General features: G+C 40.6%; 1 protein-coding gene and 1 pseudogene across 4 annotated transcripts in view; both read left to right on the top strand.

Annotated features, from left to right (window-relative positions):
- The window catches only part of LOC129081541 (zinc finger protein 350-like), a 29,414-nt gene extending 25,924 nt beyond the window's left edge, over positions 1 to 3,490 (top strand). For 2 of the 4 annotated variants that reach the window (XM_054587210.1, XM_054587209.1), the window contains exon 7: positions 2,117 to 3,490. In XM_054587210.1, coding sequence (XP_054443185.1) covers positions 2,117 to 3,102 — 986 coding nt within the window. In that variant the 3' untranslated portion in view covers positions 3,103 to 3,490. Of the gene's footprint in view, positions 1 to 1,753 lie in introns of all 4 variants that reach the window. The other 2 variants (XM_054587212.1, XM_054587211.1) reach the window with 1 other exon arrangement.
- Positions 3,491 to 11,929: 8,439 nt separating this feature from the next.
- LOC129081612 (zinc finger protein 615-like) lies at positions 11,930 to 15,623 on the top strand (annotated as a pseudogene).
- Positions 15,624 to 17,261: the final 1,638 nt, after the last annotated feature.

Below are 17,261 nucleotides of genomic sequence, written 5' to 3'. Positions count from 1 at the left end.
GTGGTGATTGCAGGGCGTAGGTGGGTGGGTAGAGGTGGAAGAGGATATGGAGGGATGAATGCCAATAAAAAAATAAACATTTGAGGTTGTGTGGAAAAAATAGTAATAAAACAGTAATTTCCCTTTTCAGAGGATCCCTTCGGTGACTGTAGAAAGCAGACAGCAGCAAGTGGGGCTCAGGCAGGACCCCCATGGAGGAGGCTATTGCAAAACGTGATGAGGAAGGAACTGTGGCTTCCATTCGCATTGAGGGATGAGTGTCGGTCAGACTCTGGAGACACTTATTATAGAGGACGATGAAATTTTTGTTCCCTTTTTTTGTTTCAGGCAGATGAGATTTGACATGTAATTCAATATGTGCTATGAGAGGAAGAAATGGATGAAGGTTGATGCAAAGGTCCTTGGGATGAGAATTACTTTAAGGAACATTAAGCGGCATAATTGAATGAGTGTTTGGCCTTGGCAGTGGTTTTAGGAATAAGACATGTTCATTAAGGTGCAGTAGAGCAGGTAGATGAGGGATGTGGGTAAGCTCCCCGGGTAAGGTGTGTCCCAAAGTAAAGGCCAGAGGCTAGTGGCAGGAGTGTGTCTGAAGAACCTTAGGAAGCCTGCTCGGAAAGACCAGAGAGAACAGGACTGAAGGTAAGGTCAGCGGAATAGCAGCCAGGAGTCCCATACAGGGGCATTTCAAAACCTTGTTTTATTCCTCGTGAGATGATAACCCTCTAGGGACTTCTGAGTAGAGGACTATTGTGATATAATTAATGTGGAAAGGATCATTTGGGCTGCTGCATAGAAAACACAGTTGCTGGCAAGGGAGGAACAGGAAAACCAGGCAGGAGGCTATGCAATAAAACAAGAGTCACTGGCTCTGGAAGGGGTGTTAGTCCCATTCTGGGCATGTTCCTAAAGGAGGGCTGGCAGGATTTATTATGAAGGTACATGCTGTATGTGAGTGAGAGAAACATGAAGGGTGATGCTGAGAAATTTCTTTCTGGTTAAAGAGAAGAGTAGACTTTTCATTTACGGTGATGGAGATGACATGTGGAGGACTTTGGGTTGGTAAATCAAAGGTTCTGTTTTGGAGGTTGTTAATCAGAGGTGCCAGGAGTTCTCTGCTCTGTCATCATCTTACTCCCGCCATGCCCATCACAGTAATGAGTCCACTGTGAGTCCTAGCTTCTTTCCAAATGTAGCCTGATTTCCTCCACCTCTCTCCATCTCCACTTTGCCTTTCCACCTATGTTCACAACCAGCAGCTGTTTCCAGCATGTGTCTTTGCCCCTTAAATGGCTTCACCAAAGTGCAGTGTAGGCCCCATAAACATGAGGACTGTTTGTGTGTCCCCAACCTAGGGTTGTGTTGGTATACAGTAGTCAAAAGTGAGGTATGTGGAAGAAGTGAGTCCAATGTGGAGGAGGTGGCTCTTCTACCTGTGTCTGCTGACACCAAAAATTGCTTATATTTTACAGTCTGCACCTATGGCAAGGCCTTACAAAGCCTTGCCAATACAGACAAATCTGTATTTTGCCATTGTGAATTATGTAACCTGTTTTTACACTCAACTCTTACCTTCGATTTGTTTATAGTATTGTGTTTTCCAATGTTCAAGGAACATTGAACGTAGAGTTTTGTTTATACTTACATCACAAGGTCATCACAAAAACGACACATCACAGTTTTTTGTTTTGTTTTTTTAATCTTTCTTTCCATTCAAGAAGCTGGATGAATTCATTGTAGTTTTCTCTCTTAGAAATCTGGAGACTTGATGATCATCTGTTGGAGCACTTACAAAATGAAACCATGGAGAATATCCTAGAACAATGGCACAAATGTAACACTTTTGAAAATACTGTCCCTCAGAGGAGAACCTGTTCTCTGTTACTTCAAAACCGTATGTTTATCTCACATGGAGAAAGTATAAAATCAAATCTATCTTTACTTAATCAGACCAGAAGCTATGAAATTAAGACTCCCACTAAGCTTTCTGGAGGCGGGAAATCCATTCTTCACAATAACAGTGAACATTTTCAGGCTGAAATGAAATTTCCCAAAAACCAAAAAGTCACCAGCACTGAGTCTCAACTCATCAAGCATCAGAAACCTCAGAAAAAAGAGAAGCCTCACATATGTGGTGAATGTGGAAAAGCCTTCATGAAGAAGTCTTGGCTCACTGATCATCAGATCATTCATACAGGTGAGAAGCCCCATCAGTGTAGCCTGTGTGGGAAAGCCTTCTCCAGAAAGTTCATGCTCACTGAACACCAGAGAACACACACAGGAGAGAAACCTTATAAATGCTCTGAATGTGGCAAAGCCTTTCTCAAGAAATCACGGCTTAATATACATCAGAAAACACACACAGGAGAGAAACCCTTCATATGCAGTGACTGTGGGAAAGGCTTCATCCAAAAGGGCAATCTCATTGTACATCAGCGAATTCACACAGGTGAGAAACCTTACATATGCAATGAATGTGGAAAAGGCTTCATCCAGAAGACATGCCTTATAGCACATCAGAGATTTCACACAGGAAAGACACCCTTTGTGTGCAGTGAGTGTGGAAAATCCTGTTCCCAGAAGTCAGGTCTCATTAAACATCAGAGAATTCACACTGGAGAGAAACCTTTTGAATGCAGTGACTGTGGAAAAGCCTTCACCACTAAGCAGAAGCTCATTGTCCATCAAAGAACTCATACAGGGGAGAGACCCTATACCTGCAACGAGTGTGGGAAAGCCTTTGCCTACATGTCTTGCCTTGTGAAACATAAAAGAATACATGCAAGAGAGAAACGTGGTGATTCAGCCACGGTGGAAAATCCTCTCATAGAAAGTCCCAGCTCATCACTGACCAGTGTGCTCCTGCAGGAGAAAAACCTTGTTAATACGGTGACTACGCAGATGCCTTCTGTGGCCCCTCAAACAGCATTAAACATCAGTGGGCTCCTAGCACACAGAAATGTAGTCATAGTGGGCCAGCCTGTGGCCAGATGTGTGCCCTCAGGAGGATTTGCACAGGACAGAAACCTTATGAATGCAGTGAGTAAGGACTCGCCTTCAGTTGTTAATTACATGTTATTTTATGTCACAGGAAACCAATAGGAAGAAACTCAGACACATTCTATGTACAAAGATTTGATCAAAAATTTCTAGTTCAGGTTATGGTTGAAAAGATATCCTGAGAGAAACTGTATAAATGCTGAGACTGCAAAGTGATGATAATCTCGTCCTGTTCAATATATGCACTGATAGAGAGGCATAATCTCGTGTTAACCCAGACACATATGTTAATTGGCCCATTGTGTCAATTAAAGGAATGAATGAAGTTATGTGGAGGCAATAAGTGAATTTTTAAAACATAAATATAATTGATATCTGGACTGTTGATATGGTGGGATGTGTTCTTGTATTTATCAATTCGGTTTTCCCAGGCCAGGGCGAAGGGGCAATTGAAAATGGGGATGTCTACCATAAACTCTAGAAGTTTATATTATGCTGAGGGATTTAAGACACAGCAACCTTAGATTGAGTCAGTTCATTCATTTATACCGAGTTTTTGTCAAATATTCCTCTTATACCTGGTTTTGTTCAAAAAGGTAAGGTTATAATGTTGATCAAAACAGAAGGCAGGCATGGTGTCCTGGAGAGAGCACTGAGGTTGAGTTGCTTTATCTCTAAGTGGCACCCATACACAGCAGCAAATCTAGTAAGAGGATGTCAGTATCTACACTCATGAAATGGACATAGTCTTAGTTCATTCTGGTTGTTTTAAGAAAATACCATGGTCTGGGTGGTTTATAAAATAAATACGAAATTTATTTCTTACAGTTCTAGAAGCTCTGTGTTCCAGATCAAGGCACTGACAGATTGGTGTGGTGAGTGCCGTCTCCTTTTTCATAGAAAACAGTCATCTCTCTATGTCCTCACATGGAGGAAGGGACAGGGGAGCTTCCTGGGATGTCTTTTGTAAGGGCAGCAACCCAGTTCATGAGGATTCCACCCCCATGACCTAATCACCTCTGAAATTCTCACTTCTTAGTACCATTACATTTGGGGTTAGGTTTTGATGAGTGAATCTTGGGGAGATAAACACACTCCATAGCAAATATAGAGTAATTGGTTCAAAGGGTTAGGATCATTTTCTGTTCAAGGGGCTTATTATTTGGAGGGCAAAGACTATTAGTGGACTTTAGCACCTCAGTAAGTTATTTTTTTAATGCCTATGTATTATCTCCAAGTAGTTGAAAAATTCCTTGGTCATTTTTATGCTCTTTGGATTGCACATTTTTACAAAACAAATAAAACTCAGTTGCCTAGGTACATTAACTCACATTTCAAGTGCTCAGTAGCCATATATGACTAGTGGCCACCTCACTGGACACCACAGTGATCAAAACATAGCTAAGTATATGGCTACTCAAGACAAATCTGTCATAATTCCATCATCCCAAAAATTTAACACTGAAAGCAGTGGTTGACATGATTTTATATTTCTTAGCACAGAAAAATAAAAACAAATTATATACTGACTTGCAAAGTGAACAAATCAGCTAAAATGACTAATCAGAGTATTTTGTCACTGAAAAGAATGAGCCATTGGAAGGCGGTTGTAAAGAATATTTTACTTTCCCCAAACTATAATTACAGACCTTAACTGAATATAAACTGAGCAGAGCAGAAAAAATATTCTCAGAATAAATAAACTAAAAGGGATGACAAGGATCCTAGTCTCTTAAGAACGAAGAATATGGGAGACGGGAGGTGAGCTCCATAAGGGATGTCGTGAAGAGCCTCTGTATGCACGCACAGGACTATCACCCTTGAGAGCTGCCACTGTTTCAAAGATTCCAGCTCCACTCTTACCTGCTGAATTGAGGCATGTGCTCTCTCTCCATTTTTCCTTCTCTGTCTCGGGAGTGGGGCTCTTGCTCTCCCACTATTTGGAGTAGTTTCCCTTAATCTCCTAACTGTCCCATGGTTTCCCACCTATCCAAGTTATAAACAGTGACTTGCTCATCAGAATAGAAATGGCAGTTTGTTTTGCCATGTGGCAGCCATTTCAGAATTCAATCTCAAATACTGGGTTCTAGGTAACTCATTCCTTCAAATGTATTTTTAGGCACCACTGTGCCAGGCACTGTATTACCCACTTAGTTTACATCCGTGAACAAAACAGGCATAAAAACAGACTTTGTGGACCTTAACACTCTAGTGAGGAAGGCTGTACAATGGATTATAAAATCTCAGGATGTGGTGAATCCTACAGGGAAAAATAAAGCTTCACAATAGGTAGTAATTATAACTCATAGACAATAACTTATAGTAATGTATAGGCTGTGATGGAACTGTATGTGTGTGTGGCGGGGTGCGGGGGGGTTATTCCTGCTCCTGCCTACCTAGGCTTTTCTAGATATAATTTGAACCAAAACAGGTACAGAGGGGAGTCACCCTCATAATATTTGTAACCAGAGTACCTCCCAGGGCTGTTTCGTTTTCTTTTTTAATTTAAAACATTTTTCCATTACAGTTGACACACAGAATTATTAGTTCAGTTGCACAACATAGTGATTCGACAGACATACATATAATTTACAAAATCCTGCATAGCACTGTTTCTCATGATTGTCTATGACTAGTTTTCTGCCTCAGAAATGTAGATTAATGCAAATCCCCAGTCACACCCTACACCCCCTAAACCAGAAACTCCAGTCAGGGGCTGGGGTCCAGGACTATGCTGCTTTAAATACGGCCTGATGCACACTTTATTTTGGTATTTGCCTTAAATCCCGGGTTTCACCTATGTCACCACGCTTACCATATAACTTCTAATTGAATGGATTCAGGTCGTGCCCTTGCCATTGATTCTTTTACTGGCCTCATTTTACTGGCCTTTTTCAGAATCTCCACTCTCAATGACACCTTAGGCTCGCTGGTCCCAGTAGGTCTTGTCTTCTAGTTGGTGATGGCCAGTCTCACACTGTACCAGTTTCTTTTTGTTCCTAAAAGACGCTTCCGACAACTCTTTCCAGTCAGAGCTATCCGTCCGTGGGTGTCCATTTATCAACTGTATTATCTTACATCTTCTTAGGAGTACCTCCCCCAGTGCTATACTGACACCTGAACTCCCAATTGTCTGTTTGAAAACGTTTGTAAATATATGAAGTGGAGATAATACTCTGAGGTTGTAGTACCTTTCTGCCGAGCCCGCTGAAGGCAACTTTGCCCATGCTGTGTTTGCATTGTGAAGCTCTGAATTTTACCCAATTTCCGAAGAGTGGAAGTGCCAGAAAAGGAGAGAATTTCAGCAGCTTTCCACTCTCCTGCCCTCCTTGATGACCCTAACGACTGACTCTGTTTTCTGTACGGCAATCAAGTGTCCCAACATGGCGCCACCCATGATGCCACTGCGAGGCGGGCGCGGACACATTGCCATCTAATACCAGAAATCATTGCCTGTTTTTCTTCAAACGTCTGAGATCCTCTTTGCCCACTGTAGACCCAGTAGGACCAGGGCTGAAGCAAGCGAGTTGAGGAAATAAAACATTTACACTCTCCTTGTGAGTTTGGAGAACAAGTCAGATCAGCGTGTGGTTTTGTCTCTGGAAGTTTTTACGTCACAGTGGAAGTGTCTCTCCCAAGGTGACTTACGGACGAAGTGTAGCGTGGAGCACGGAATCGTCGCGGAGTCGGAGGCGGAGGGTAGAAGTACGCAGGTGGAGCCAGTTAAGGGGACGTTGTGGGAATCGGATTTCAGGTATTTGAGGGGAACCGGAGGCGTCTGTCTGTGACTGAAGTGTCCTGGGGGTCAGTGCCCAGGTTAAGAGTCCAGAGATAATGTTATCAAACCCAACCAGTAGGGAGAAGGGGGGAAGTCCTACCTCTAGCAACTGGGCCAATCTCCAAAGACAGGGGGGAAGAAATCTTTTATTTAATGGCAAGTTTCTGCCTAAAATATCTCGGTAACAAAAGTTAGGGGAAAGGAAAGGTCAGAGTGTGACAGCAAAAGCATCCACTTGAATATTTGTCATTACAACTACCACATAGGTTCAAGAACTGAAAATAATGCAAGAACAAAAATCTGTTTATAGTGCTATTATCACCAATGTCTTTGGGAATAATGGCAAGTTTCTGCCTCACACCCCACTCCCTCTGAGACACTCAAGAGAAAAATCACCCTGTCACCCTCTGCCCGCTCAGTTCAAGGTTGCACAGGGAACCTTTTCCCAATCGAAAGAATCATAAACGTAAGTGGCTTAGCTGGTCTCCAGTCACTGTGTAGCTCTAGACATATTTTGGCGTCTGTGCCCCCAGGCCTCTGCTCACTGGGCCCACACTAGCCACTGTCGGCACAGCCTGTGCCAGTGGAGGGGAAAGAATCAACTGACCACACTTCCATGCACACCCCGTTTCAAAAGTCCCTCCCAGAATCCTATGCATGATGAAAGCCGGTAGAAGTGTCCAGCTTTCCAACCAGTGAGGGCCAGTATCAGCCGTATTTGCCTTTGCCTCTCTTCTGGCTGCCATGTTTAGCAAGGGGCAAAGTCACCAGTCATTCATGCCCAGCTCAAACCCTTCCTCCATTTCTAGGGGGGGGCATGTGTCCCCCATTACAATAATGCCCTTGGCCCTTCAGAGTGTTGGGTTCTGCGGGTCACCCTGCTTGTATGAGGTACGGGTGTCAATTAGGATGATTGCAATATCAGGTTTAAGTTGAAGATTTAATACATCGCTCAATGATGTTGGGGCCAGCATGGCTGCTCATCACATGGTGTCTGGCCCAGTTTCTTTTCTTTTTTTACGATTTTACTTATTTATTTTTAGAGAGAGGAAAAGGGATGGAGAGACAGGGAGAGAAACATGGATGTGAGAGAGAGAGCCTCTTCTAGCATCCCATCTGGGGACTGAATCCCGAACCCAGGGATGTACCAAGCCACAGTACCCAACCAATTGAGCCACAATGGTCAGGGCCCGGTTTCCAATCAATCCAGAAGTGTCGTCAGTGTCTGTGGTCAGGAGATGCTTGTGAGGGTGAAGTTTTGAATGCCGAGGACCACTGGTGTTCGGTTAATATTACAATCTCAACTGCTGCCGGGACAGAAGGTGGTAGGGCCCAGAGCACTAGCTCCAAGCCATCTGGTTTTCAACCTTTAATCCAGAAGTTGACTGACTACAGATCCAGAGACTAAATGTTTGTTTATACTGTGTTCTCTGTGGCACATTTCGCATGACAAGGCAGAATTGGGTGGTTGTAACACAAGTTTTGGTCTGCAAAGTGGAAAATGTTTATCCATGTCTTTCACAAAATGTTTGCCATCTTCTGCTTTCATCTCTTCATATGGAGCAGTGGACATTGTTGCTTATTTGCCTGACATACAGTCATACATTTTTTTAATGCTAACAGAATTTCCATTTTACTTAATGTCCATCCTTCCATCAAGGTGAACCATACACGAGTGTGCTGGTAAGCTTTGGTCTTAGTCAACCATGGTGATTTCAGTTCCCATCACTAGTGATTGAACTACTGTAAAATGAGTTTAGATACATTGTGTAGTTCTAGCCAAAGACAGGAGGAGGGGAGGAACCCAGAAAAAAACCCCTAAATTATCTTCTGGAGGGTGGACTCCTTGTAATACAAGCTTCCCCCACTAGGTGAGCATTGTAGGAACTCATCGGTGTCAGTGCACCAGCAGGCATTGTTGTGAGAAGCTGCATTTGGCTTCACTGAATTTTTTTTTTGAAGACTCAACACATTTGCCCATTTTGTGATGGGTGACTTAGGAGTGCACCTGCTCATACTGCACTGAGTGTTCAGCAGTTTTTGACCAAAAACAGCATGACACCTGTGCCCCACCCTCCCTATTCACCCAATCTTGCCCCCAGTGGATATTTTTTCTTTCTCTGGATGAAAAAAGTCCTCAAAGGGAAATAGTTTGACAATACGGAAGAAGTGAAACAAAAAATGGCAGAAGCACTAAAAGATATCAAAATTGACGAGTTCATAAACTTTTGAACAGTGGAGAAAAACGGCTCAATCAGTGGATTGCATCAAGTGGAGACTACTTTGAAGGTGGCTGAAGATTAAACATGTAAGAATAAATACACAATTTTTTATAAATAAATTCCATTCTGTGGGGAATCCCCTCATATATGTGAAAATGTGTTAGTTGTTTTTGGGGGAAAATTTTGTCTTTTGAACACATAATTTCTTGAGTCTGAAAAGGAGAAGTTTGCCACACTAAAATATGCCTCTTTAGGATATTGATTATTTTTGGCTGGTTAATTTGAAGAAACTGCAGCCCTGGGAGAAGCTTTGAAAACTTAGTGGAAGTTATCTCTGGTGAAGGACATTTACATTTGTAAGGGCAATCTCATGTGTAGGGTGTCTCCCTCACTATATCACACTTGCCATAACTATCACCATAATAATCGGTGGAGAAGCAAGACTTCTATCTGCATAATAGTCTTGCCCTCTGTTTACTGTGCTTTTATTGGTAACCTTCTATAAATGACTCTCCACCCACAACTTCTTTAGACTTTAGGAGAAGGTGGTATTTCAGGTGTTGGTACCTGCCATTTTGGCCAGTTACTTTGTTTTCTGGGTAGCTTCCATGTATACAAGAGTTATACATGTTATTAACCTTTTTTATTATTTTCCCCCTGTTAATCTGTTTTGTCAATTTAACTATTAGACCAGTCAAAGCATCTAGAAGAGGAGAAAAAAAATTTTTCTGTCTCCAACAATGTCATTTCCCTCATCTTTTTTCAGTTACTCCACTTAAAATCCACAGAATAAAGGAATACCTGCTCTGCATTTAAAGATTTTTTTTTTTATTTTTAGAGAAAGGGGAAGGGAGGGAGAAAGAGAAAGAGAAACATCAAATGATTGTCTCTCACAAGCCCCCAACTGGGGACCTGATCTGCAACCTAGGCATGTGCCCTCACTGGAAATTGAAACAGTGACCTCTCAGTTCGCAGGCCAATGTTCAGTCCACTGAGCCACACCTGCCAGGGCTCCACTGCATTTTGAACCTAAGACTTTTATGTGCCTGAGGAAAAAAATAAAAGGAACACAAGTGATATTGTGGGCATTAAATAAAAAACAGTGTAGTGTCAGGTCCAAGAGGAAATGTACTGCTCAAAGAACTTTCTCCTCAACCCACAAGTTCTGGCTCCTCAGTTGGACAAAAATAAGGCTATACACTCAACTTGACAAACTCAGGGGAGGCCGGCCTGGTGGGTCTTACAAGCTCAGAGGCTGAAAGTAACCACATGTGATGGTCTGAAGTTAAAACTTTTTATTTTAATGCTTTTATTTATTTTTAGAGAGAGGGGAAGGGAGGGAGAATGGGAAGGAAAAAACATCAATGTGCCAGAGATACATAGATCTGCATGCCCCAAGTTGGGGACCTGGCCTGCAACCCAGGTTGAACTGGTGACCTTTTAGTTCACAGGCTGGCACCCAATCCACCGAGCCACACCAGCCAGGGCTGAAATTAAAACTTTTTAACTGAAAGTCAGTAATGATAGATAGTCATGTTTTAGACCAGTATCTTCCTTGACAAAGGTCAATCTTTACCTTAACTGAGCCTGTCCATTTTCTTTTTTAAATTTTTTTTTAATTTTTAAAAGATGTTATTTATTTATCTTGAGACAGAGGGGAAGGAAGGGAGAAAAAGAGGGAGAAAAACATCAATATATGGTTGCCGTTCGCAAGTCCCCAACTGGGGACCAGGCTCTCAACCCAGGCATGTGCCCTAACTGGGAATCAAACCAGTGACCCTTTGGTTTGCAGGCTGGCAGTCAATTCACTGAGCCACAACAGCCAGGAAAATATTTTATTTATTTATTTTTAGAGAGAGGGGAAGGGAGGGAGAAAGAAGGTGAGAAACACCAATGTGTGAGAGAGAGGGAATCAAACCAGCACCCAATCCGCTGAGCCTTGTCAGCCAGGGCTTGTTTTTGCATCTAGGATAACATACTTTTGGAATGTCTGATTAACTTCCTTTTTTTTTGAGACCCCTCAGGGCACAATCTTCCATGAGATCAAGACACTGCAGAACCCCTCATGGTTAAATACAATTAAGTTGGCTATCCTATTTCCACCTATGTAAAAGAAGCATGTGTCTATTCTTTTTACTTTTTCTCCACCCCCAGAGATTTTTCCCTTTTGCTTTCTCTTGCCTCCCTAATCTATTACCAGTGGATTTCAGGTAACCCTTTTATGCCTTTTCCTTTGACTTTAATGTATAAAATAAGGTGTAAAAATGGTATGAAGCATTTTCTCAATCCATTGTTATTTTGCTTCCTGGCAGTTGCCATCAATTTGGCTCAAATAAACTCATAAAAATTTCCTATAGGATTGGACATTTCTAATGAGGACCCCAAGAGCAATTGAATAATGTGAAGCCAGAAGAAGTTACATGGGTGGGTATAGGCCTTTCTGGGGACACACCTATCTGAAGACAGATTTCTGAACAGAAATTTAGAGCAGACCCAGGACACACCAAGACAGAGCCTCCCTGTTGCCAGCTCTTTTCAGAGAACGGAAGAAAATGCTCCTGGCTCAGGTAACTTTGGGTTTGTTTATTTTTTTCCTTTTTTATTAATGGATTTGTAGAGGCCTATTAAAAAAACACATTTGTTAATCTGAGGAGTATACACATATACATCTTTTGTTTGTCAAATGTATGAATGTGGTGTTTCTAGCTAAACAAGAATATTTAACTTCACATAAAAACTTCTAATTGGTTGAATGCGTGGATGAATAAATGAATAATTACAAAATAGTATTTTACTAGGCTGGTGATTATTAAACTATATATTAAAATAAACCCCACTTGCTATATACATGCAGCCTATAATGTGAAAATGAGCAGAAAAACTAACATTTCTTCTATGTCATCTAAAGCACATTATGCCATTAAGCAGCATGGTGCTGTTACAGGAATCCCTGACATTTCTCAATGTAGCAGTGGACTTGACCTGGGAGGAGTGGCAGCTCCTGGACCCCAATCAGAAGGACGTGTACAGAGATGTGATGCTGGACAACTACAGCAACCTGGTATTAGTGGGTGCGGACAGCTCCCTGGTGTCACACAGGTGTGCCCTGTTAGTATTTTCTTTTCTTTTTTCCCTCGGCTACTTAACTCTTCAGGATAGATACAGATCTCTGAAATGGTAAACTCTGAGATCTTTCTTTTACCCCAGACAAGAGGGAATAACGTCCCCTCCTCAGAAAAGCTGTTATGTTAACACATGTGAAACCTGCTCATTCTCTGAAATGTAACATTCTCCTTTTTTGACAGACCTCATCCCAGTTCAGTATGTCTAAGTCTTCTGTCATTTTTCACAAGCAGGGTATGAAGCCAGCAAACCAAACGCACTGTCCAGGTGGGAGCAAGGGGAAGAACCCTAGACAGTACAGGATGAACTGCACTGTCTAGTCTGCCCAGGTGAGGGGGTGAGAACGAACAAGGTGGACAGCAGGGAAGTCACATTCTAGTCAAACACGCGTACAGAGCTGTGGCAGTGAATGAAGAAACTCAAACCACCCTCCATGTGTGAGAACGCTCTTTCTTTGTAGAAGTTTAAAGGAAAACATACCTCGTTTTTCTCTCCTGAGCTCTGACCCCTGTTTATTTTATTTACATGTTGTTGGTGTTAGCGTAGTTTTTTCTTGCTAGGATTCTCAGATCTTCCTCCTCTTTGTCCACAGTCCAGTGTCTCTGCCTGTGTTACCACCTCTCTTGCTGTGAAACTTCACTTTCTAGGCCTTTCTAGAAAGAAAGAACTTTGAATTGATCACTTTCTTTTACTACGGGACCTTAGTTCCCTGTTTGGACACAGTGCTTTCCTTCCATAAAATCCAACCCCAACTGGGATGCTGTGTCCCGCTGAAAATCTTGTTTCATGGTGCATCGTTCTTTGCTCCCCTGCCCCCAAGAAACAATCTTAACATGGTTAATGAATTCCAGCGCAAACTAGGTCATAACTTTATGCTTCAAATAACTCCCTAGATTTTGTATTTCAGATTTTGCTTCATTCTTAGATGCTATCGATACATTTTTTGTTTTGAAGCTTTTTTTTCACATCGTATTTTGAATGGTTTTACTTAGATTTAATTCATATACCATATAATTTACTCATTTAAATTATATAGTTAATTGATTTTCTGTATATTCATATAGTTGTACAACCATCACCACAATCAAGTTGGGCACATTTTATATGTACATATTTTCATCGTGGCCTTGATTTCTGTAGCTTTGCAGTAAGCTTGGAAATTGGAAGAAGTGAATCTTCCAACTCTGTTCTTCTCTTTCAAGGTGATTTTGATGGAAATTACATTGAATCTGTTTTATCAATTGGGTAGTAATTCCAACTTAACCATACTATATATCCTAATTCAGAATCATTGGGTGTTTTTCTATCTATTTTGATCTTTAATTTCTTTCAACAATGTCTTGTATGTTTCAGAATAAAAGTTTTACACTTCCCTTCAATTTATTCTTAAGTTTTTTTTTTATTATGCAGTAAGTAGAATTGATATTTTTCATGCATTTCCCAATTATTTACTGCTAGGTCATAAAAATAAAATTGATTATTTTCTCATATTCTGATGGCACTTGGTCCCAGGTAACCAAGTTGCCCAGTCATATGAAATTGCAGTTTCTTTTTCAGTGATCTTTGTGATATGTTATCATTGATTAGAAAATTTATGTCATCCTATCTAATACCCCTTAATATGTTCCATACCTATGATTGCCTCCTGTGATTTATGGGATTGCATTATTTCTTGAAAACTTAGATTCTGATACCATAATATTTTTTTAAGCTGACAGCTGTACAAGAAATAGATCTTGTCTCCACTCTTAACATTATTTTTGTTTTCAGTAGATGTAATATAGTCCTATGTGTGTAATAATCCTCTTAAACTTTGTTTCACAATGCACTCTTTATACTCCCGCCCGCCCCCCTCAATCTGGACTTCAGTAATATTCTTCATTTTGTTAAGAGGTATTTTTCCTACCCAGTGGCTCAAGCCACGTAATTGCTGGAGTAATTCTTGAGTCCTAACTTTCATGAACCTCTTCTCATGTATCCCATTGATCCCATTAGTGAACTTTGTTTTCTCTTTAAATACACATTGGGGCAAAATTCAGCTTATAGTTGTGAGTGCAAAACACAGAGTTTATTGTTATATTATTATTTATTATCATTTTCCATATGAACAACTGTAAACCTACTTTTGTTCCACCCTGTACATTCTGATTTTGTCCACCTCTTACATTCTGTTGCTCCTTTTACCATGTTTCATGGACTGTAATTGCCTTTACTACTTCGCTTCAGGTGTGTATACCAAAACTACTAAACCTACAGGACCCACAAATTTTGGCACTCTCTATCCAAGAAATAGTGTCAGACCCTTCAGGTTAAAAGATCAGTCCCATAAGATTGCCGCTATTTCAGATGTCAGTTGTCACCTGTGCTTCTGACCAACTAGCTATAAGTTGGAGAGTCTCATGAACTCTTCTTTGGGTTCAATTAATTTGCTAAAGTGTTTTACAGTACTCAAAGAGATAGTTACTAATGTTAAGAATTTTTATAGAAGTTTAATCTCTAGGCCCACCCTCCTTGCCCATATGTCAGTAGGTAGGGCTGAAAGTCCAACTTTCTAATCAATTGTTCTTTCTGGCGACTAGCTTCCTTCTTTCTGGTAACACTGCGCTAAGTTACCTCATTATCATAAACTCAGTTGTAATTATAATGGTCTTTTATTTTTATGTAGAAAAGAAAAGAGACTCATTACTTATCCTATAACACAAAGGACTGTCACTAAATAGTTATTTCACATGAAGGCATTTTTTTTAAAGTTTTATTTCAAATTAATATTATGAGATATTATGGAATGATTCACCGTTCTTTTCTTTCCTAGAACTCTGGAGTGTTGATGATCCTCTTCAGCATCACTTACAAAATTGAAGCATTCAGAAGAGTGTGGAACAATGCTGTGAACATAATATGTTTGCAAATACTGTTAATCAGAGTGAAGGTCATTTCCTATTAAAGCAAAACTGTGATATGCTTGACATAAGTGAAAAACCTTTAATATCAAATTTAAGTATTAAAAACTTAAAGAGAAGCTAAAAGTTAAAGGACTCTGCTGAGTTGAATGGAGATGGGATATCCATTCTGCATGCTAACCCTGAACAATTTTATATTGAAATCACATTGCCTGTCACTACTGAACCCATCAATAATAAGTCCCAGCAACAGAGAACTCACAATGTAGAGAAAGCCCACTTATGCATTCAATGTGGGAAAGGTTTCATCAAGATATCTGAGCTCACTGATCATCAGAGAGTTCATATTAGAGAAAAGGCTCATAGAGTGCAGTCTGTGTGGGAAAGCCTTCTCCAGAAAATCAAGACTCACCACACATCAGAGAATTCATACAGGGCTAAAACAGTATGAATGCAATGAATGCAACAAAACCTTCCTTAAGAAATCACAGTTCAATATATACCGGAAAACTCACATGAAAGAAAAACCTTATATGTGTACTGAGTGTGGGAAAGCATACATCAAAAACTCTCTGCTCATCAATCATCAGTGAACTCATACAGGAGAGAAACCCTGTGGTCTATGTGGGAAGACCTTCTATAGAAAGACTCATCCGAAAAAACATGAGAAAACTCATACAGGAGAGAAACCTTATAAATGCAGTAAATGTGGAAAGAGTTTCCCAGAGAAGAACAAGCTGATTGTACATCAATGGACCCATACAGGAGAGAAACCTTATAGATGTAGTGAGTGCGGAAAAGACTTCATTGACAAGAGTTATCTTATTGTACATCATTATACTCATACTGGAGAGAAACCCTTTATATGCAGTGAATGTGGTAAGACCTTCCATAGAAAGGTAATTCTCACTGTACATCAGAAAATGTATATGGGAGAGAAGTTCCATGGATGTAGTCTATGTGGGACAGGCTTTGGTAAAAAGTCTGCTCTCAAAATACATGAGAAAACTTATACAGGAGAGAAACCTTTTTTATGCAGTGTATGTGGGAAAGGCTTCTCTGTGAAGTTCTGCCTCATCAGACATCAGCAAATACACACTGGAGAGAAGCTCTATGTATGTAGTATTTATAGAAAAGTCTTCACCATGAAGCGTGATCTCACTGTACATTACCAAAGTCACATGTCAGAAAAACCATGTATGTGAGATGAATGTGGGAAAGCCTTCACTGCAAAGAGTCATCTGATTGTACATCAGTGAATTCACAAGGAGAGAAACCCAATGTATGCACTGAATGTGCATAAGGCTTCCAAGTAAGAATGGAGCTGATTGTACATGAATGGATTCATACAGAGGTGAAACCTTGTATATATAGTGAATGTGGAGAAGGATTCACAGCTAAGTGTAATCTCATCAGGCATCAGCTAAAACATATATAGACATCAGGGAGGAAGCCCTGTGTAGGCAGTGTGTAGAAAATGCTTTACCATGAACTGATTTCACTTTGCATCAGCAAACTCATACTTGAGAAAAACTGTGTATATGCAATGAATGTGGGAAAGGCTTCACCGTGAAGAGTCATTTATTTACTTTTTTAATGATTTTTTAATTGTATATTTTCCATTGCTATTTAGTCCCCTTGTACCTCCCCCCCACAATTACCACACTATCGTTCATGTCAATGAGTCCTTTTTCCTTTTTGCTCAATCCCTCCCCACCTTAGCTGTCAACCTGCTCTCTATCTATGAGTCTGTCTCTATTTTGTTTGTTCATTAGATTCTACATATGAGTGAAATCATATGGTATTTGTCTTTGACTAGTTTATTTCAAGTAGCATAATGTTCTTCAGGTCCAGTCATACTATTGCAAAGGGTAAAGCTGTCTTCTTTTTTACAGCCAAGTAGTATTCCATTGTGTAAATGTCCCATAGTTTTTTCCACTCATCTACAGATGGACACTTGGGCTGCTTCCATATCTTGGTGATTGTAAACAATGCTGCAATGAACATGGGGGTGCTTATGTTCTTTCGAATTAGTGTTTTGGGTTCCTTTGGATATATTTCCAGAAATGGGATCACAGGGTCAAAAGGCAGATGCATTTTTACTTTTTTGAGGTATCGCCATACTGCTTTCTACAGTGGTTGCGCCAATCTGCAGTCCCACCAACAGTGCAAAAGGGTTCCCTTTTGACCACATCCTTGCCAGCACTTGTTGATTTATTTTTTAACATTTAAAAAAGA

Source organism: Pteronotus mesoamericanus, unplaced genomic scaffold (assembly GCF_021234165.1).
Source record: "Pteronotus mesoamericanus isolate MK-2021 breed Mesoamerican mustached bat unplaced genomic scaffold, CSHL_Meso_final scaffold_1135, whole genome shotgun sequence".
Classification (NCBI taxonomy): domain Eukaryota; kingdom Metazoa; phylum Chordata; class Mammalia; order Chiroptera; family Mormoopidae; genus Pteronotus; species Pteronotus mesoamericanus.
The sequence above is the reverse complement of the archived record's forward strand: the minus strand, read 5'-3'. Positions and strand labels throughout refer to the sequence as shown.